At 42.1% G+C, this 21,728-nt stretch overlaps 1 protein-coding gene across 1 annotated transcript in view; it reads left to right on the top strand.

Annotated features, from left to right (window-relative positions):
- LOC147193447 (uncharacterized) overlaps nt 1-21,728 on the top strand; it is a 51,605-nt gene that overhangs the window by 16,259 nt on the left and 13,618 nt on the right. Inside the window, exon 5 of the mRNA XM_086130934.1 lies at nt 615-21,728. This exon is cut by the window's right edge and continues 13,618 nt beyond it. Within this exon, the coding sequence (XP_085987060.1) occupies nt 615-21,728 (21,114 nt within the window). The remainder of the gene's footprint in view (nt 1-614) is intronic.

The raw sequence follows: 21,728 nt of genomic DNA, 5'->3' as shown, positions 1-21,728 counted from the left end.
GAGACATTTACTTAATACTGGTTCCAAATTGGTGGGTTAATTATAATTAGGTCAACCTTTTTTTCACCTGAGCAGCTGGCAAAGGTGAACCTTTCTCTGACATACTAGTATTTTTAAACTATAGTCCATGCCTTCATCACAACTCAGTAAGCTTACTGGAAGACACTTAATTTTGGAGTCAGCAAGTGCTCTTTAAAAGGTCTCCAGTTGGTTCAAAATGCTGCCACTGCCTATCAACCGTAACACGTGAACACCTCTGACTATGCCCTCCTTCCACTGGCTGCCTGTGCATTTTTTAGTTCATTTTAAGATTTTTAATACTCTCATCTCAAAATGCCAAAATGATCTCAGTGAAGAAAGGTAGGGGGGCTACCTTTCTTCACTGCTGCATTCCAATATTCTTGCCCCGTGCCTAAGGTGAGCTGACCAGAGGGGTGGCTTTTTTTAAATTTTGTTTTAAACCCTAATATTCTTAATTTAGAATGTCGGCTGGAAACATCCAATATTTGTAGTTGGAGTAAATCTGTTGACATAAGTAACCCCTTATGTTGTTTTTACAGTTGACAAAACCATGGATGAAAAATAATAACAAAACAATATTCTTTTTTGTAAAGGACAAACTCAATTTGAAGAACCCTCAGTTCAGCAGATGGAAATATGAAGAGACCTCAGTAAAACTAAACACATCTGTCTTTTCATCGTATGAAGAAGGCCAGAATGAAACAAGCACAGAGGTTAAGGATGAAACATTTACATCGGATGACACAGAAAAAACAGAGATGGAAGTGACTGAAGAAATTCCTATGGCTGAATTAATAAGAGAAATGGAACATGCTGAAAATGAGGCACGTGAACTCAAGGTGACAGATGAAAAACAGAGAAAGACAATAGAACATTCTATGGAGAACATGCAGGAGAGAATTCAGGAGATGAATAGACTGATCATGGATATAAATAATTTGCAAAGACCAAAGACTGAATATCATTTCCAAAATATATTCGCCAAAACTGAACATCCAGAGGAAGAACAAAATAACCCACAAAATAAAAATCAAGATCAAAGTGATAAGAAACAAGACCTGAAAAGCCTTTCCGGGTTTCCTCAGACAACTGCTAGCCTTTGGAAATCCAATAAAAAAGTAAGACAAACTGATGATACAAACTCAGTCTACAAAATGGAAGGAGTGGACAATGAAAATGGTGATCTGAATGGAGCTACAACTACAATTAAAGCTGGATCACTCATAGGAAAGGCCACAGTACTGGGAAACAAAAGTGACAAAGAGGAATGTCAAGGAGCCAAAAACGAGGCATGGGTGCCTGAAGGCACTCAAGTAAGAGCTGTGCAAGAAACGTACAACGTAAACAGTTTAAGGGAGGATATACGAAGAGAGAAACAGCAACTTGATAAAAATAACATTATTAAACAAGAGCTACAGGAAATACAGTTGCAAAAGGCAGAGCTTGTGAAAAGTAAAAAGCAAAGTGAACAAGCATTAAGAAAATGCAAAAGAAAACTGAAGGAAACAACAAAAATCTGGTTTAAAATGAAAAACGAAATAGGATTAATGAAAGCGAGTGCCAAAAGGAAGGTAAAAGAGTTTGACAAAATGCTCGAAAAAATTATAAAAGAGAGGGATGAATTGGAACTTCTGAGGTTCAAACTGCAACAACAGCAAAAAGAACTGTCTGAGAACAGTAAAGGCAGGACCAATGACTCAACTGTTGTAATTTGTGCATGTAACAATCCTAGGATTAAACATTTAGAAGGAATGAAGGGACAAAAAATAGTAGATCAAACAGGTAAAGAACAGTTAAATTCACAAGTCGTCATTGGTCTCCGTGACACCATGCAAATGATCCACACACAGCTGGAAATTATGAGTGAGAAAATGAAAATTCTGGAAAATGCGATGGTTCATTTATGCAACCAAAGAGCATGTCTCACTGCCTTCCAAAGAGAGAGCAAGACTCTTATATTTGATGTAAGGATGAAAAAATCAAAGATGATGTTCCCCCTTAGGAAAATGCTCGACATCAGAAATGAAACGCAAACACAAATAAAAGAACTTGAAATGAGACTTAGGAGTGTGAAAACAGAAACCAAAGAGATTGAAGTGTTAAAAAATGAGTTGGAGATCAACCAGAAAGAAAATCTAAATATTTTAAGAAAGGTCAATCAAATACAGCAAGAAAATAAAAAGAAAGATGCTGAGATAAAAATAGAAAATAAATCACTCAAAAGGAGGACACGAAAGTGGCAAAAAGAACAAAATAGGCAACTGGAGATGGTTACCAAAGAAATTGATCATTTAGAGATCCTTAAACGGAATGTAAAAAAATGCCAGGAAGAAGCCACATCCTCCATCATCACAAACGACTCCAGTCAAAGTGAAAACAAGTGTCCTGTGATTCACAAATGCATGGAATTACAGACAATTATGGGAATGCACTGTGAATGGCTGAACCAAACAATTCATGACATCAAGCAAAACAGAGGTAGAGAGCCAAAAATCACAAGGAAAATAAAATATGAAGTGGAAAACATAAGGCTAGAAATTAAAAGTAGAAAGGAAATTTGTGATTTAAAGAAAATATCAAGGAAAGTAAAGAAAAGTGTGCTGGAATTGATAAGGTGTAACATGAACAAATACAAGGCTGACATAAAAGGGCATTTTTTTTTTCTTGGGAAAAATAAAGAATTATTGAAAGAAACAACAAAAGAATTGGAAATCACAAAGTGTGAGCTCAGAGTCAATAAAAACATTCTCTCTAGTTTATTTAATGACATGAGTACAAAGACACACAACCTTCAGGGTTCGACTCTGCAGCTTCGGCAAAGAACAGAGCAAATGAAATATTTCATGCAATTTATTTCAAAAACCGAGCAAAATATTTTCAACAGTGTAATGCTTAAAAAAGAAGACTTACACAAAACATTTAACAAATTCAAAAAATGTGTCCAGAAGCATGGAAAGGATGTTGAAGATTTTTGGCACAAACACGATATAAATACAAAAAAGGTTGATGCTGCTGTGAACAGAGGAAGCAACACAATGCAGAACCTATGTGCAATGAAAAATAATGTCAGAAGTAAAATCTTTGCAATTCAAAAGGAGACAGAAAAATTGAACTCTGAGGAGAATGTACGAGGAGTTCACTTTATGACAGACAAAACATCAACTGAAACAGTCATAGAAAGTCTCAAAGAACGGAATGAAAATAAAATTGAAGATATGACTCCAGAAAGACTCATTAATGAGAGGATACAGATACTTTCAAAGAAAAATGCGACTGAAGAAGACAGAACAAGACTCATTATTGAGAAACACCAGCAGGAAAAACAGCAAGCGGCGCTGAAATTATGCGAAGATCACTTCATAACTAACATTCCATTACTAACAGCGAAGGCCAATGTCAAGGAGGTGACTGAGAGGAAACGTGAAAAAATTGACAAGAAGTCTCTCAAATTAGATGGCAACAAGCAAAGCCTGCAGAAAATGTTGCTTGCCATCAAGACCACACTTGCGGTCCTTGATCAGATGGCAGCCCAAGTAGCAATCAAGAGCAAACTGCTCCTGAGAAGAACGGTCCAGTCAGGTAGACTGCTGTCAAGCATTGCAAAACAAAAAGAAGAACTTGATACGACCGGAGAAAATGTTGATTTTGCTTCGGACAGAGTCGCCATTGAGAGGGAAAATGTATTTTTATTCGAGGATAGTATCGATGTAGAGGAGAAAAGATTAACAATTGAGAAGGACAAGATGGAACAACTGCGATCTGACTTGAAACGCTGGGAAGACCACTTAATGACTAATACACAGTCACTGGAAATGGTGAAGGCCAATCTCCAGGGTTTGAATGAAAAGAGTGTTACAAACAATGACAAGACAGTCATCAAATTAGACGCAAACCAGCAAGGTGTGCCCAAAATGACTTTTGCCTTGAAGGACATGCTTGCAGCCCTTGATCAGATGACGGCCCAAGTAGCAGTGAAAAGGAAACTGCTGCTGAGCGGAAGGATCCAGTTGGGTAGTCTGCTGTCAAGTACGCTGAACCAAAAACAAGAACTTGAGAAGATCGGCAAAGATGTTGATCTTGCTTCGGGCAGAGTCAGCATTGAGAGGGAAGAAATACGTTCAATGGAGAAGACTAATGATGTCGAGAGGCAAAGACAAACAACTGAGAAGGACAAGCTGGATAAATTGCGGTCTGAGCTCAAAGTTTTGCAAGATCACTTCATGACTAAAATACAATCCACAGAAACCGTAAAGGCCGGTCTACAGCTGGTGACTGAGAGGAAATTTGACAGCACTTACAAAGATACGCTCAAATTAGAAGCCAACAAGAAAGTGATGCAGAAAATATCCCTTTCCTTGACGAATACACTTGCGGACTTGGATCAGATGAAAGGTCAAGTGTCACTTAGAGACGAATTGCTGCTGAGACACAGGTACCAGTTGAGTCGTCTGCTGTCGATCCTGGTGAAACACAAAGAAGAAATGTTTGAGAAGACAGAAGAAGTTGATTCTGCAATGGGGAGAATCATCAAGGAGGGGGAACATTTACTCTCAATTCAGAATAACTTAGAGGTCGATAGAGAAAGTCTGACAACAGAGAAGGAGAAAACAGAACAACTGCGGTCTGAGCTCAAAGTGTGCGAAGATCACATCTTAACTAACAGACAATTACTGGAAAAAGCAAAGTCCATTCTACGGAAGGCAAACGAGAACAGACTTGAAAACATGTTCAGGAAAGGACTGAATTTAGAAACAAATCAGGTAGGCATAAAGAAAACGATACTTGCCTTGAAGAAGACGCTTGCCGACCTCGACCAAGAGACAGACCAAAAAACAAATCGAAACAGACTGTTGCAAAGAGAAAGGAGCCGGCAAGATGGTCTGCTGGCAAGTATGGTCAAACAAAGAAAAGAACTTGAGGAGAAGCAAAAAGTTGTTGATGCCGCTACAGAAAGACTCATTGATGAGAGGAAACGGATACTTTCAAAGAAACATACGATTGAGGAAGACAGGAGAAGACTTGCCATCGAGAAACGCCGGATGGGACAGCAGCAGGCGGAGCTGAAAGTATGGGAAGATCACTTACTCACTAATATTCCATTACTCAAAACCATCAAGGCCAATTTCCAGGAGGTCAATGAGAAGAAACTTGAAAACGTGACCAAAAAAGCACTCAAATTAGAATCCAAAAAGGAAGGCATGCCGAAAATACCGCTCGCCGTCAAGAACACACTTGTCGACCTTGATCGGATGACAGCTCAAGTTGCAGTGAAAAGCAAACTGTTGCTGAGACGAAGGATCCAGTTGAATCGCCTGCTGTCCATCATGGTCAAACAAAAACAAGACATTTTTGAGAAGAGAGAAGATGTCGATTCTGCTATGGAGAGAATCATCAAGGAGAGGGAAAAGTTACTTTCAATTCAGAATAATTTAAAGTCCGGCAGAGAAAGTCTGGCACTTGAGAAGGAGCAAACAGAACAACTGCAGTCTGAGCTCACAGTGTGTGAAGATCACTTCATAGCGAAAATAAATCCACTAGAGGGAGCCAAGTCCAATCTACAGAAGGCGAATGAGAACAGGCTTCAAAACATATTCAAGAAAGCGCTTCATTTAGAATCAAATAAGGAAGGCCTGGAGAAAATGACACTCGCTCTGAGGAAGACACTTGCAGACCTTGATCAAGTGACAGACCAAATAAGTCGTCAAAACAAAGTCTTGCAAAAAGAGAGGGGCCGGCAAGATGGTCTCCTGCCAAGTATGGTCACACAAAGAAAAGAACTTGAGGAGAAGCAAAAAGTGGTCGATGCCGCTGCAGAAAGACTCATTAATGAGAGGATACAGATACGTTCAAAGAAAAATGCTACTGAAGAAGACAGAACAAGACTCGTCATTGAGAAACACCAGTTGGAAAAACAGCAAGCGGCGCTGAAATTATGCGAAGATTACTTGATAACTAACATTCCATTACGAACGGCGAAGGCCAATGTCAAGGAGGTGACTGAGAGGAAACGTGAAAAAATTGACAAGAAGGCCCTCAAATTAGAGGGCAACAAGCAAAGCCTGCAGAAAATGTTGCTTGCCATCAAGACCACACTTGCGGTCCTTGATCAGATGGCAGCCCAAGTAGCAATCAAAAGCAAACTGCTCCTGAGAAGAACGGTCCAGTCAGGTAGACTGCTGTCAAGCATGGCAAAACAAAAAGAAGAACTTGATACGACCGGAGAAAATGTTGATTTTGCTTCAGACAGAGTCACCATTGAGAGGGAAGATGTATGTTTATTAGAGGATAGTATCGATGTAGAGGAGAGAAGACTAACAATTGAGAAGGACAAGATGGAACAACTGCGGTCTGACTTGAAACGCTGGGAAGACCACTTAATGACTAATACACAGTCACTGGAAATGGTGAAGGCCAATCTCCAGGGTTTGAATGAAAAGAGTGTTACAAATAATGACAAGACAGTCATCAAATTAGACGCAAACCAGCAAGGTTTGCCCAAAATGACTTTTGCCTTGAAGGACATGCTTGCAGCCCTTGATCAGATGATGGCCCAAGTAGCAGTGAAAAGGAAACTGCTGCTGAGCGGAAGGATCCAGTTGGGTAGTCTGCTGTCAAGTACGCTGAACCAAAAACAAGAACTTGAGAAGATCGGCAAAGATGTTGATCTTGCTTCGGGCAGAGTCAGCATTGAGAGGGAAGAAATACGTTCAATGGAGAAGACTAATGATGTCGAGAGGCAAATACAAACAACTGAGAAGGACAAGCTGGATAAATTGCGGTCTGAGCTCAAAGTTTTGCAAGATGACTTCATGACTAAAATACAATCCACAGAAACCGTAAAGGCGGGTCCACAGCTGGTGACTGAGAGGAAATTTGACAGCACTTACAAAAATACGCTCAAATTAGAAGCCAACAAAAAAGTGATGCAGAAAATATCACTTTCCTTGACGAATACACTTGCGGACTTGGATCAGATGAAAGGTCAAGTGTCACTTAGAGACGAATTGCTGCTGAGACACAGGTACCAGTTGAGTCGTCTGCTGTCGATCCTGGTGAAACACAAAGAAGAAATGTTTGAGAAGACAGAAGAAGTTGATTCTGCAATGGGGAGAATCATCAAGGAGGGGGAACATTTACTCTCAATTCAGAATAACTTAGAGGTCAATAGAGAAAGTCTGACAACAGAGAAGGAGAAAACAGAACAACTGCGGTCTGAGCTCAAAGTGTGCGAAGATCACATCTTAACTAACAGACAATTACTGGAAAAAGCAAAGTCCATTCTACGGAAGGCAAACAAGAACAGACTTGAAAACATGTTCAGGAAAGGACTGAATTTAGAAACAAATCAGGTAGGCATAAAGAAAACGATACTTGCCTTGAAGAAGACGCTTGCCGACCTCGACCAAGAGACAGACCAAAAAACAAATCGAAACAGACTGTTGCAAAGAGAAAGGAGCCGGCAAGATGGTCTGCTGGCAAGTATGGTCAAACAAAGAAAAGAACTTGAGGAGAAGCAAAAAGTTGTTGATGCCGCTACAGAAAGACTCATTGATGAGAGGAAACGGATACTTTCAAAGAAACATACGATTGAGGAAGACAGGAGAAGACTTGCCATCGAGAAACGCCGGATGGGACAGCAGCAGGCGGAGCTGAAAGTATGGGAAGATCACTTACTCACTAATATTCCATTACTCAAAACCATCAAGGCCAATTTCCAGGAGGTCAATGAGAAGAAACTTGAAAACGTGACCAAAAAAGCACTCAAATTAGAATCCAAAAAGGAAGGCATGCCGAAAATACCGCTCGCCGTCAAGAACACACTTGTCGACCTTGATCGGATGACAGCTCAAGTTGCAGTGAAAAGCAAACTGTTGCTGAGACGAAGGATCCAGTTGAATCGCCTGCTGTCCATCATGGTCAAACAAAAACAAGACATTTTTGAGAAGAGAGAAGATGTCGATTCTGCTATGGAGAGAATCATCAAGGAGAGGGAAAAGTTACTTTCAATTCAGAATAATTTAAAGTCCGGCAGAGAAAGTCTGGCACTTGAGAAGGAACAAACAGAACAACTGCGGTCTGAGCTCACAGTGTGTGAAGATCACTTCATAGCGAAAATAAATCCACTAGAGGGAGCCAAGTCCAATCTACAGAAGGCGAATGAGAACAGGCTTCAAAACATATTCAAGAAAGCGCTTCATTTAGAATCAAATAAGGAAGGCCTGGAGAAAATGACACTCGCTCTGAGGAAGACACTTGCAGGCCTTGATCAAGTGACAGACCAAATAAGTCGTCAAAACCAACTCTTGCAAAAAGAGAGGGGCCGGCAAGATGGTCTCCTGCCAAGTATGGTCAAACAAAGAAAAGAACTTGAGGAGAAGCAAAAAGTGGTCGATGCCGCTGCAGAAAGACTCATTAATGAGAGGATACAGATACTTTCAAAGAAAAATGCTACTGAAGAAGACAGAACAAGACTCGTCATTGAGAAACACCAGCTGGAAAAACAGCAAGCGGCGCTGAAATTATGCGAAGATTACTTGATAACTAACATTCCATTACGAACGGCGAAGGCCAATGTCAAGGAGGTGACTGAGAGGAAACGTGAAAAAATTGACAAGAAGGCTCTCAAATTAGAGGGCAACAAGCAACGCCTGCAGAAAATGTTGCTTGCCATCAAGACCACACTTGCGGTCCTTGATCAGATGGCAGCCCAAGTAGCAATCAAAAGCAAACTGCTCCTGAGAAGAACGGTCCAGTCAGGTAGACTGCTGTCAAGCATGGCAAAACAAAAAGAAGAACTTGATACGACCGGAGAAAATGTTGATTTTGCTTCGGACAGAGTCACCATTGAGAGGGAAGATGTATGTTTATTAGAGGATAGTATCGATGTAGAGGAGAGAAGACTAACAATTGAGAAGGACAAGATGGAACAACTGCGGTCTGACTTGAAACGCTGGGAAGACCACTTAATGACTAATACACAGTCACTGGAAATGGTGAAGGCCAATCTCCAGGGTTTGAATGAAAAGAGTGTTACAAACAATGACAAGACAGTCATCAAATTAGACGCAAACCAGCAAGGGTTGCCCAAAAGGACTTTTGCCTTGAAGGACATGCTTGCAGCCCTTGATCAGATGACGGCCCAAGTAGCAGTGAAAAGGAAACTGCTGCTGAGCGGAAGGATCCAGTTGGGTAGTCTGCTGTCAAGTACGCTGAACCATAAACAAGAACTTGAGAAGATCGGCAAAGCTGTTGATCTTGCTTCGGGCAGAGTCAGCATTGAGAGGGAGGAAATACGTTCAATGGAGAAGACTAATGATGTCGAGAGGCAAATACAAACAACTGAGAAGGACAAGCTGGATAAATTGCGGTCTGAGCTCAAAGTTTTGCAAGATGACTTCATGACTAAAATACAATCCACAGAAACCGTAAAGGCCGGTCCACAGCTGGTGACTGAGAGGAAATTTGACAGCACTTACAAAAATACGCTCAAATTAGAAGCCAACAAAAAAGTGATGCAGAAAATATCCCTTTCCTTGACGAATACACTTGCGGACTTGGATCAGATGAAAGGTCAAGTGTCACTTAGAAACGAATTGCTGCTGAGACACAGGTACCAGTTGAGTCGTCTGCTGTCGATCCTGGTGAAACACAAAGAAGAAATGTTTGAGAAGACAGAAGAAGTTGATTCTGCAATGGGGAGAATCATCAAGGAGGGGGAACATTTACTCTCAATTCAGAATAACTTAGAGGTCAATAGAGAAAGTCTGACAACAGAGAAGGAGAAAACAGAACAACTGCGGTCTGAGCTCAAAGTGTGCGAAGATCACATCTTAACTAACAGACAATTACTGGAAAAAGCAAAGTCCATTCTACGGAAGGCAAACGAGAACAGACTTGAAAACATGTTCAGGAAAGGACTGAATTTAGAAACAAATCAGGAAGGCGTAAAGAACACGACACTTGCCTTGAAGAAGACGCTTGCCGACCTCGACCAAGAGACAGACCAAAAAACAAATCAAAACAGACTGTTGCAAAGAGAAAGGAGCCGGCAAGATGGTCTGCTGGCAAGTATGGTCAAACAAATAAAAGAACTTGAGGAGAAGCAAAAAGTTGTTGATGCCGCTACAGAAAGACTCATTGATGAGAGGAAACGGATACTTTCAAAGAAACATACGATTGAGGAAGACAGGAGAAGACTTGCCATCGAGAAACGCCGGATGGGACAGCAGCAGGCGGAGCTGAAAGTATGGGAAGATCACTTACTCACTAATATTCCATTACTCAAAACCATCAAGGCCAATTTCCAGGAGGTCAATGAGAAGAACCTTGAAAACGTGACCAAAAAAGCACTCAAATTAGAATCCAAAAAGGAAGGCATGCCGAAAATACCGCTCGCCGTCAAGAACACACTTGTCGACCTTGATCGGATGACAGCTCAAGTTGCAGTGAAAAGCAAACTGTTGCTGAGACGAAGGATCCAGTTGAATCGCCTGCTGTCCATCATGGTCAAACAAAAACAAGACATTTTTGAGAAGAGAGAAGATGTCGATTCTGCTATGGAGAGAATCATCAAGGAGAGGGAAAAATTACTTTCAATTCAGAATAATTTAAAGTCCGGCAGAGAAAGTCTGGCACTTGAGAAGGAGCAAACAGAACAACTGCGGTCTGAGCTCACAGTGTGTGAAGATCACATCATAGCGAAAATAAATCCACTAGAGGGAGCCAAGTCCAATCTACAGAAGGCGAATGAGAACAGGCTTCAAAACATATTCAAGAAAGCGCTTCATTTAGAATCAAATAAGGAAGGCCTGGAGAAAATGACACTCGCTCTGAGGAAGACACTTGCAGACCTTGATCAAGTGACAGACCAAATAAGTCGTCAAAACAAAGTCTTGCAAAAAGAGAGGGGCCGGCAAGATGGTCTCCTGCCAAGTATGGTCAAACAAAGAAAAGAACTTGAGGAGAAGCAAAAAGTGGTCGATGCCGCTGCAGAAAGACTCATTAATGAGAGGATACAGATGCTTTCAAAGAAAAATGCTACTGAAGAAGACAGAACAAGACTCGTCATTGAGAAACACCAGCTGGAAAAACAGCAAGCGGCGCTGAAATTATGCGAAGATTACTTGATAACTAACATTCCATTACGAACGGCGAAGGCCAATGTCAAGGAGGTGACTGAGAGGAAACGTGAAAAAATTGACAAGAAGGCCCTCAAATTAGAGGGCAACAAGCAAAGCCTGCAGAAAATGTTGCTTGCCATCAAGACCACACTTGCGGTCCTTGATCAGATGGCAGCCCAAGTAGCAATCAAAAGCAAACTGCTCCTGAGAAGAACGGTCCAGTCAGGTAGACTGCTGTCAAGCATGGCAAAACAAAAAGAAGAACTTGATACGACCGGAGAAAATGTTGATTTTGCTTCAGACAGAGTCGCCATTGAGAGGGAAAATTTATTTTTATTCGAGGATAGTATCGATGTAGAGGAGAAAAGTCTAACAATTGAGAAGGACAAGATGGAACAACTGCGGTCTGACTTGAAACGCTGGGAAGACCACATAATGACTAAAACACAGTCACTGGAAATGGTGAAGGCCAATCTCCAGGGTTTGAATGAAAAGAGTGTTACAAACAATGACAAGACAGTCATCAAATTAGACGCAAACCAGCAAGGTTTGCCCAAAAGGACTTTTGCCTTGAAGGACATGCTTGCAGCCCTTGATCAGATGACGGCCCAAGTAGCAGTGAAAAGGAAACTGCTGCTGAGCGGAAGGATCCAGTTGGGTAGTCTGCTGTCAAGTACGCTGAACCAAAAACAAGAACTTGAGAAGATCGGCAAAGCTGTTGATCTTGCTTCGGGCAGAGTCAGCATTGAGAGGGAGGAAATACGTTCAATGGAGAAGACTAATGATGTCGAGAGGCAAATACAAACAACTGAGAAGGACAAGCTGGATAAATTGCGGTCTGAGCTCAAAGTTTTGCAAGATCACTTCATGACTAAAATACAATCCACAGAAACCGTAAAGGCCGGTCTACAGCTGGTGACTGAGAGGAAATTTGACAGCACTTACAAAGATACGCTCAAATTAGAAGCCAACAAGAAAGTGATGCAGAAAATATCCCTTTCCTTGACGAATACACTTGCGGACTTGGATCAGATGAAAGGTCAAGTGTCACTTAGAGACGAATTGCTGCTGAGACACAGGTACCAGTTGAGTCGTCTGCTGTCGATCCTGGTGAAACACAAAGAAGAAATGTTTGAGAAGACAGAAGAAGTTGATTCTGCAATGGGGAGAATCATCAAGGAGGGGGAACATTTACTCTCAATTCAGAATAACTTAGAGGTCGATAGAGAAAGTCTGACAACAGAGAAGGAGAAAACAGAACAACTGCGGTCTGAGCTCAAAGTGTGCGAAGATCACATCTTAACTAACAGACAATTACTGGAAAAAGCAAAGTCCATTCTACGGAAGGCAAACGAGAACAGACTTGAAAACATGTTCAGGAAAGGACTGAATTTAGAAACAAATCAGGTAGGCATAAAGAAAACGATACTTGCCTTGAAGAAGACGCTTGCCGACCTCGACCAAGAGACAGACCAAAAAACAAATCGAAACAGACTGTTGCAAAGAGAAAGGAGCCGGCAAGATGGTCTGCTGGCAAGTATGGTCAAACAAAGAAAAGAACTTGAGGAGAAGCAAAAAGTTGTTGATGCCGCTACAGAAAGACTCATTGATGAGAGGAAACGGATACTTTCAAAGAAACATACGATTGAGGAAGACAGGAGAAGACTTGCCATCGAGAAACGCCGGATGGGACAGCAGCAGGCGGAGCTGAAAGTATGGGAAGATCACTTACTCACTAATATTCCATTACTCAAAACCATCAAGGCCAATTTCCAGGAGGTCAATGAGAAGAAACTTGAAAACGTGACCAAAAAAGCACTCAAATTAGAATCCAAAAAGGAAGGCATGCCGAAAATACCGCTCGCCGTCAAGAACACACTTGTCGACCTTGATCGGATGACAGCTCAAGTTGCAGTGAAAAGCAAACTGTTGCTGAGACGAAGGATCCAGTTGAATCGCCTGCTGTCCATCATGGTCAAACAAAAACAAGACATTTTTGAGAAGAGAGAAGATGTCGATTCTGCTATGGAGAGAATCATCAAGGAGAGGGAAAAGTTACTTTCAATTCAGAATAATTTAAAGTCCGGCAGAGAAAGTCTGGCACTTGAGAAGGAACAAACAGAACAACTGCGGTCTGAGCTCACAGTGTGTGAAGATCACTTCATAGCGAAAATAAATCCACTAGAGGGAGCCAAGTCCAATCTACAGAAGGCGAATGAGAACAGGCTTCAAAACATATTCAAGAAAGCGCTTCATTTAGAATCAAATAAGGAAGGCCTGGAGAAAATGACACTCGCTCTGAGGAAGACACTTGCAGGCCTTGATCAAGTGACAGACCAAATAAGTCGTCAAAACCAACTCTTGCAAAAAGAGAGGGGCCGGCAAGATGGTCTCCTGCCAAGTATGGTCAAACAAAGAAAAGAACTTGAGGAGAAGCAAAAAGTGGTCGATGCCGCTGCAGAAAGACTCATTAATGAGAGGATACAGATACTTTCAAAGAAAAATGCTACTGAAGAAGACAGAACAAGACTCGTCATTGAGAAACACCAGCTGGAAAAACAGCAAGCGGCGCTGAAATTATGCGAAGATTACTTGATAACTAACATTCCATTACGAACGGCGAAGGCCAATGTCAAGGAGGTGACTGAGAGGAAACGTGAAAAAATTGACAAGAAGGCTCTCAAATTAGAGGGCAACAAGCAACGCCTGCAGAAAATGTTGCTTGCCATCAAGACCACACTTGCGGTCCTTGATCAGATGGCAGCCCAAGTAGCAATCAAAAGCAAACTGCTCCTGAGAAGAACGGTCCAGTCAGGTAGACTGCTGTCAAGCATGGCAAAACAAAAAGAAGAACTTGATACGACCGGAGAAAATGTTGATTTTGCTTCGGACAGAGTCACCATTGAGAGGGAAGATGTATGTTTATTAGAGGATAGTATCGATGTAGAGGAGAGAAGACTAACAATTGAGAAGGACAAGATGGAACAACTGCGGTCTGACTTGAAACGCTGGGAAGACCACTTAATGACTAATACACAGTCACTGGAAATGGTGAAGGCCAATCTCCAGGGTTTGAATGAAAAGAGTGTTACAAACAATGACAAGACAGTCATCAAATTAGACGCAAACCAGCAAGGTTTGCCCAAAAGGACTTTTGCCTTGAAGGACATGCTTGCAGCCCTTGATCAGATGACGGCCCAAGTAGCAGTGAAAAGGAAACTGCTGCTGAGCGGAAGGATCCAGTTGGGTAGTCTGCTGTCAAGTACGCTGAACCATAAACAAGAACTTGAGAAGATCGGCAAAGCTGTTGATCTTGCTTCGGGCAGAGTCAGCATTGAGAGGGAAGAAATACGTTCAATGGAGAAGACTAATGGTGTCGAGAGGCAAAGACAAACAACTGAGAAGGACAAGCTGGATAAATTGCGGTCTGCGCTCAAAGTTTTGCAAGATGACTTCACGACTAAAATACAATCCACAGAAACCGTAAAGGCCGGTCCACAGCTGGTGACTGAGAGGAAATTTGACAGCACTTACAAAAATACGCTCAAATTAGAAGCCAACAAAAAAGTGATGCAGAAAATATCACTTTCCTTGACGAATACACTTGCGGACTTGGATCAGATGAAAGGTCAAGTGTCACTTAGAGACGAATTGCTGCTGAGACACAGGTACCAGTTGAGTCATCTGCTGTCGATCCTGGTGAAACACAAAGAAGAAATGTTTGAGAAGACAGAAGAAGTTGATTCTGCAATGGGGAGAATCATCAAGGAGGGGGAACATTTACTCTCAATTCAGAATAACTTAGAGGTCAATAGAGAAAGTCTGACAACAGAGAAGGAGAAAACAGAACAACTGCGGTCTGAGCTCAAAGTGTGCGAAGATCACATCTTAACTAACAGACAATTACTGGAAAAAGCAAAGTCCATTCTACGGAAGGCAAACGAGAACAGACTTGAAAACATGTTCAGGAAAGGACTGAATTTAGAAACAAATCAGGAAGGCGTAAAGAACACGACACTTGCCTTGAAGAAGACGCTTGCCGACCTCGACCAAGAGACAGACCAAAAAACAAATCAAAACAGACTGTTGCAAAGAGAAAGGAGCCGGCAAGATGGTCTGCTGGCAAGTATGGTCAAACAAAGAAAAGAACTTGAGGAGAAGCAAAAAGTTGTTGATGCCGCTAAAGAAAGACTCATTGATGAGAGGAAACGGATACTTTCAAAGAAACATACGATTGAGGAAGACAGGAGAAGACTTGCCATCGAGAAACGCCGGATGGGACAGCAGCAGGCGGAGCTGAAAGTATGGGAAGATCACTTACTCACTAATATTCCATTACTCAAAACCATCAAGGCCAATTTCCAGGAGGTCAATGAGAAGAAACTTGAAAACGTGACCAAAAAAGCACTCAAATTAGAATCCAAAAAGGAAGGCATGCCGAAAATACCGCTCGCCGTCAAGAACACACTTGTCGACCTTGATCGGATGACAGCTCAAGTTGCAGTGAAAAGCAAACTGTTGCTGAGACGAAGGATCCAGTTGAATCGCCTGCTGTCCATCATGGTCAAACAAAAACAAGACATTTTTGAGAAGAGAGAAGATGTCGATTCTGCTATGGAGAGAATCATCAAGGAGAGGGAAAAATTACTTTCAATTCAGAATAATTTAAAGTCCGGCAGAGAAAGTCTGGCACTTGAGAAGGAACAAACAGAACAACTGCGGTCTGAGCTCACAGTGTGTGAAGATCACTTCATAGCGAAAATAAATCCACTAGAGGGAGCCAAGTCCAATCTACAGAAGGCGAATGAGAACAGGCTTCAAAACATATTCAAGAAAGCGCTTCATTTAGAATCAAATAAGGAAGGCCTGGAGAAAATGACACTCGCTCTGAGGAAGACACTTGCAGGCCTTGATCAAGTGACAGACCAAATAAGTCGTCAAAACAAAGTCTTGCAAAAAGAGAGGGGCCGGCAAGATGGTCTCCTGCCAAGTATGGTCAAACAAAGAAAAGAACTTGAGGAGAAGCAAAAAGTGGTCGATGCCGCTGCAGAAAGACTCATTAATGAGAGGATACAGATGCTTTCAAAGAAAAATGCTACTGAAGAAGACAGAACAAGACTCGTCATTGAGAAACACCAGCTGGAAAAACAGCAAGCGGCGCTGAAATTATGCGAAGATTACTTGATAACTAACATTCCATTACGAACGGCGAAGGCCAATGTCAAGGAGGTGACTGAGAGGAAACGTGAAAAAATTGACAAGAAGGCCCTCAAATTAGAGGGCAACAAGCAAAGCCTGCAGAAAATGTTGCTTGCCATCAAGACCACACTTGCGGTCCTTGATCAGATGGCAGCCCAAGTAGCAATCAAAAGCAAACTGCTCCTGAGAAGAACGGTCCAGTCAGGTAGACTGCTGTCAAGCATGGCAAAACAAAAAGAAGAACTTGATACGACCGGAGAAAATGTTGATTTTGCTTCAGACAGAGTCGCCATTGAGAGGGAAAATTTATTTTTATTCGAGGATAGTATCGATGTAGAGGAGAAAAGTCTAACAATTGAGAAGGACAAGATGGAACAACTGCGGTCTGACTTGAAACGCTGGGAAGACCACTTAATGACTAATACACAGTCACTGGAAATGGTGAAGGCCAATCTCCAGGGTTTGAATGAAAAGAGTGTTACAAACAATGACAAGACAGTCATCAAATTAGACGCAAACCAGCAAGGTTTGCCCAAAAGGACTTTTGCCTTGAAGGACATGCTTGCAGCCCTTGATCAGATGACGGCCCAAGTAGCAGTGAAAAGGAAACTGCTGCTGAGCGGAAGGATCCAGTTGGGTAGTCTGCTGTCAAGTACGCTGAACCAAAAACAAGAACTTGAGAAGATCGGCAAAGCTGTTGATCTTGCTTCGGGCAGAGTCAGCATTGAGAGGGAGGAAATACGTTCAATGGAGAAGACTAATGATGTCGAGAGGCAAATACAAACAACTGAGAAGGACAAGCTGGATAAATTGCGGTCTGCGCTCAAAGTTTTGCAAGATGACTTCACGACTAAAATACAATCCACAGAAACCGTAAAGGCCGGTCCACAGCTGGTGACTGAGAGGAAATTTGACAGCACTTACAAAAATACGCTCAAATTAGAAGCCAACAAAAAAGTGATGCAGAAAATATCACTTTCCTTGACGAATACACTTGCGGACTTGGATCAGATGAAAGGTCAAGTGTCACTTAGAGACGAATTGCTGCTGAGACACAGGTACCAGTTGAGTCATCTGCTGTCGATCCTGGTGAAACACAAAGAAGAAATGTTTGAGAAGACAGAAGAAGTTGATTCTGCAATGGGGAGAATCATCAAGGAGGGGGAACATTTACTCTCAATTCAGAATAACTTAGAGGTCAATAGAGAAAGTCTGACAACAGAGAAGGAGAAAACAGAACAACTGCGGTCTGAGCTCAAAGTGTGCGAAGATCACATCTTAACTAACAGACAATTACTGGAAAAAGCAAAGTCCATTCTACGGAAGGCAAACGAGAACAGACTTGAAAACATGTTCAGGAAAGGACTGAATTTAGAAACAAATCAGGAAGGCGTAAAGAACACGACACTTGCCTTGAAGAAGACGCTTGCCGACCTCGACCAAGAGACAGACCAAAAAACAAATCAAAACAGACTGTTGCAAAGAGAAAGGAGCCGGCAAGATGGTCTGCTGGCAAGTATGGTCAAACAAAGAAAAGAACTTGAGGAGAAGCAAAAAGTTGTTGATGCCGCTACAGAAAGACTCATTGATGAGAGGAAACGGATACTTTCAAAGAAACATACGATTGAGGAAGACAGGAGAAGACTTGCCATCGAGAAACGCCGGATGGGACAGCAGCAGGCGGAGCTGAAAGTATGGGAAGATCACTTACTCACTAATATTCCATTACTCAAAACCATCAAGGCCAATTTCCAGGAGGTCAATGAGAAGAAACTTGAAAACGTGACCAAAAAAGCACTCAAATTAGAATCCAAAAAGGAAGGCATGCCGAAAATACCGCTCGCCGTCAAGAACACACTTGTCGACCTTGATCGGATGACAGCTCAAGTTGCAGTGAAAAGCAAACTGTTGCTGAGACGAAGGATCCAGTTGAATCGCCTGCTGTCCATCATGGTCAAACAAAAACAAGACATTTTTGAGAAGAGAGAAGATGTCGATTCTGCTATGGAGAGAATCATCAAGGAGAGGGAAAAATTACTTTCAATTCAGAATAATTTAAAGTCCGGCAGAGAAAGTCTGGCACTTGAGAAGGAACAAACAGAACAACTGCGGTCTGAGCTCACAGTGTGTGAAGATCACTTCATAGCGAAAATAAATCCACTAGAGGGAGCCAAGTCCAATCTACAGAAGGCGAATGAGAACAGGCTTCAAAACATATTCAAGAAAGCGCTTCATTTAGAATCAAATAAGGAAGGCCTGGAGAAAATGACACTCGCTCTGAGGAAGACACTTGCAGGCCTTGATCAAGTGACAGACCAAATAAGTCGTCAAAACAAAGTCTTGCAAAAAGAGAGGGGCCGGCAAGATGGTCTCCTGCCAAGTATGGTCAAACAAAGAAAAGAACTTGAGGAGAAGCAAAAAGTGGTCGATGCCGCTGCAGAAAGACTCATTAATGAGAGGATACAGATGCTTTCAAAGAAAAATGCTACTGAAGAAGACAGAACAAGACTCGTCATTGAGAAACACCAGCTGGAAAAACAGCAAGCGGCGCTGAAATTATGCGAAGATTACTTGATAACTAACATTCCATTACGAACGGCGAAGGCCAATGTCAAGGAGGTGACTGAGAGGAAACGTGAAAAAATTGACAAGAAGGCCCTCAAATTAGAGGGCAACAAGCAAAGCCTGCAGAAAATGTTGCTTGCCATCAAGACCACACTTGCGGTCCTTGATCAGATGGCAGCCCAAGTAGCAATCAAAAGCAAACTGCTCCTGAGAAGAACGGTCCAGTCAGGTAGACTGCTGTCAAGCATGGCAAAACAAAAAGAAGAACTTGATACGACCGGAGAAAATGTTGATTTTGCTTCAGACAGAGTCGCCATTGAGAGGGAAAATTTATTTTTATTCGAGGATAGTATCGATGTAGAGGAGAAAAGTCTAACAATTGAGAAGGACAAGATGGAACAACTGCGGTCTGACTTGAAACGCTGGGAAGACCACTTAATGACTAATACACAGTCACTGGAAATGGTGAAGGCCAATCTCCAGGGTTTGAATGAAAAGAGTGTTACAAACAATGACAAGACAGTCATCAAATTAGACGCAAACCAGCAAGGTTTGCCCAAAAGGACTTTTGCCTTGAAGGACATGCTTGCAGCCCTTGATCAGATGACGGCCCAAGTAGCAGTGAAAAGGAAACTGCTGCTGAGCGGAAGGATCCAGTTGGGTAGTCTGCTGTCAAGTACGCTGAACCAAAAACAAGAACTTGAGAAGATCGGCAAAGCTGTTGATCTTGCTTCGGGCAGAGTCAGCATTGAGAGGGAGGAAATACGTTCAATGGAGAAGACTAATGATGTCGAGAGGCAAATACAAACAACTGAGAAGGACAAGCTGGATAAATTGCGGTCTGAGCTCAAAGTTTTGCAAGATCACTTCATGACTAAAATACAATCCACAGAAACCGTAAAGGCCGGTCTACAGCTGGTGACTGAGAGGAAATTTGACAGCACTTACAAAGATACGCTCAAATTAGAAGCCAACAAGAAAGTGATGCAGAAAATATCCCTTTCCTTGACGAATACACTTGCGGACTTGGATCAGATGAAAGGTCAAGTGTCACTTAGAGACGAATTGCTGCTGAGACACAGGTACCAGTTGAGTCGTCTGCTGTCGATCCTGGTGAAACACAAAGAAGAAATGTTTGAGAAGACAGAAGAAGTTGATTCTGCAATGGGGAGAATCATCAAGGAGGGGGAACATTTACTCTCAATTCAGAATAACTTAGAGGTCGATAGAGAAAGTCTGACAACAGAGAAGGAGAAAACAGAACAACTGCGGTCTGAGCTCAAAGTGTGCGAAGATCACATCTTAACTAACAGACAATTACTGGAAAAAGCAAAGTCCATTCTACGGAAGGCAAACGAGAACAGACTTGAAAACATGTTCAGGAAAGGACTGAATTTAGAAACAAATCAGGTAGGCATAAAGAAAACGATACTTGCCTTGAAGAAGACGCTTGCCGACCTCGACCAAGAGACAGACCAAAAAACAAATCGAAACAGACTGTTGCAAAGAGAAAGGAGCCGGCAAGATGGTCTGCTGGCAAGTATGGTCAAACAAAGAAAAGAACTTGAGGAGAAGCAAAAAGTTGTTGATGCCGCTACAGAAAGACTCATTGATGAGAGGAAACGGATACTTTCAAAGAAACATACGATTGAGGAAGACAGGAGAAGACTTGCCATCGAGAAACGCCGGATGGGACAGCAGCAGGCGGAGCTGAAAGTATGGGAAGATCACTTACTCACTAATATTCCATTACTCAAAACCATCAAGGCCAATTTCCAGGAGGTCAATGAGAAGAAACTTGAAAACGTGACCAAAAAAGCACTCAAATTAGAATCCAAAAAGGAAGGCATGCCGAAAATACCGCTCGCCGTCAAGAACACACTTGTCGACCTTGATCGGATGACAGCTCAAGTTGCAGTGAAAAGCAAACTGTTGCTGAGACGAAGGATCCAGTTGAATCGCCTGCTGTCCATCATGGTCAAACAAAAACAAGACATTTTTGAGAAGAGAGAAGATGTTGATTCTGCTATGGAGAGAATCATCAAGGAGAGGGAAAAGTTACTTTCAATTCAGAATAATTTAAAGTCCGGCAGAGAAAGTCTGGCACTTGAGAAGGAACAAACAGAACAACTGCGGTCTGAGCTCACAGTGTGTGAAGATCACTTCATAGCGAAAATAAATCCACTAGAGGGAGCCAAGTCCAATCTACAGAAGGCGAATGAGAACAGGCTTCAAAACATATTCAAGAAAGCGCTTCATTTAGAATCAAATAAGGAAGGCCTGGAGAAAATGACACTCGCTCTGAGGAAGACACTTGCAGGCCTTGATCAAGTGACAGACCAAATAAGTCGTCAAAACAAAGTCTTGCAAAAAGAGAGGGGCCGGCAAGATGGTCTCCTGCCAAGTATGGTCAAACAAAGAAAAGAACTTGAGGAGAAGCAAAAAGTGGTCGATGCCGCTGCAGAAAGACTCATTAATGAGAGGATACAGATACTTTCAAAGAAAAATGCTACTGAAGAAGACAGAATAAGACTCGTCATTGAGCAACACCAGCTGGAAAAACAGCTAGCGGCGCTGAAATTATGCGAAGATTACTTGATAACTAACATTCCATTACGAACGGCGAAGGCCAATGTCAAGGAGGTGACTGAGAGGAAACGTGAAAAAATTGACAAGAAGGCTCTCAAATTAGAGGGCAACAAGCGAAGCCTGCAGAAAATGTTGCTTGCCATCAAGACCACACTTGCGGTCCTTGATCAGATGGCAGCCCAAGTAGCAATCAAAAGCAAACTGCTCCTGAGAAGAACGGTCCAGTCAGGTAGA

This window comes from Hippocampus guttulatus, chromosome 15 (assembly GCF_054856545.1).
Source record: "Hippocampus guttulatus isolate MCC_2025c chromosome 15, RoL_Hgut_1.0, whole genome shotgun sequence".
In the NCBI taxonomy this organism is placed as follows: Eukaryota; Metazoa; Chordata; class Actinopteri; order Syngnathiformes; family Syngnathidae; genus Hippocampus; species Hippocampus guttulatus.
Note: the sequence above shows the minus strand (reverse complement) of the source record. Positions and strands in the feature narration are given on the sequence as shown.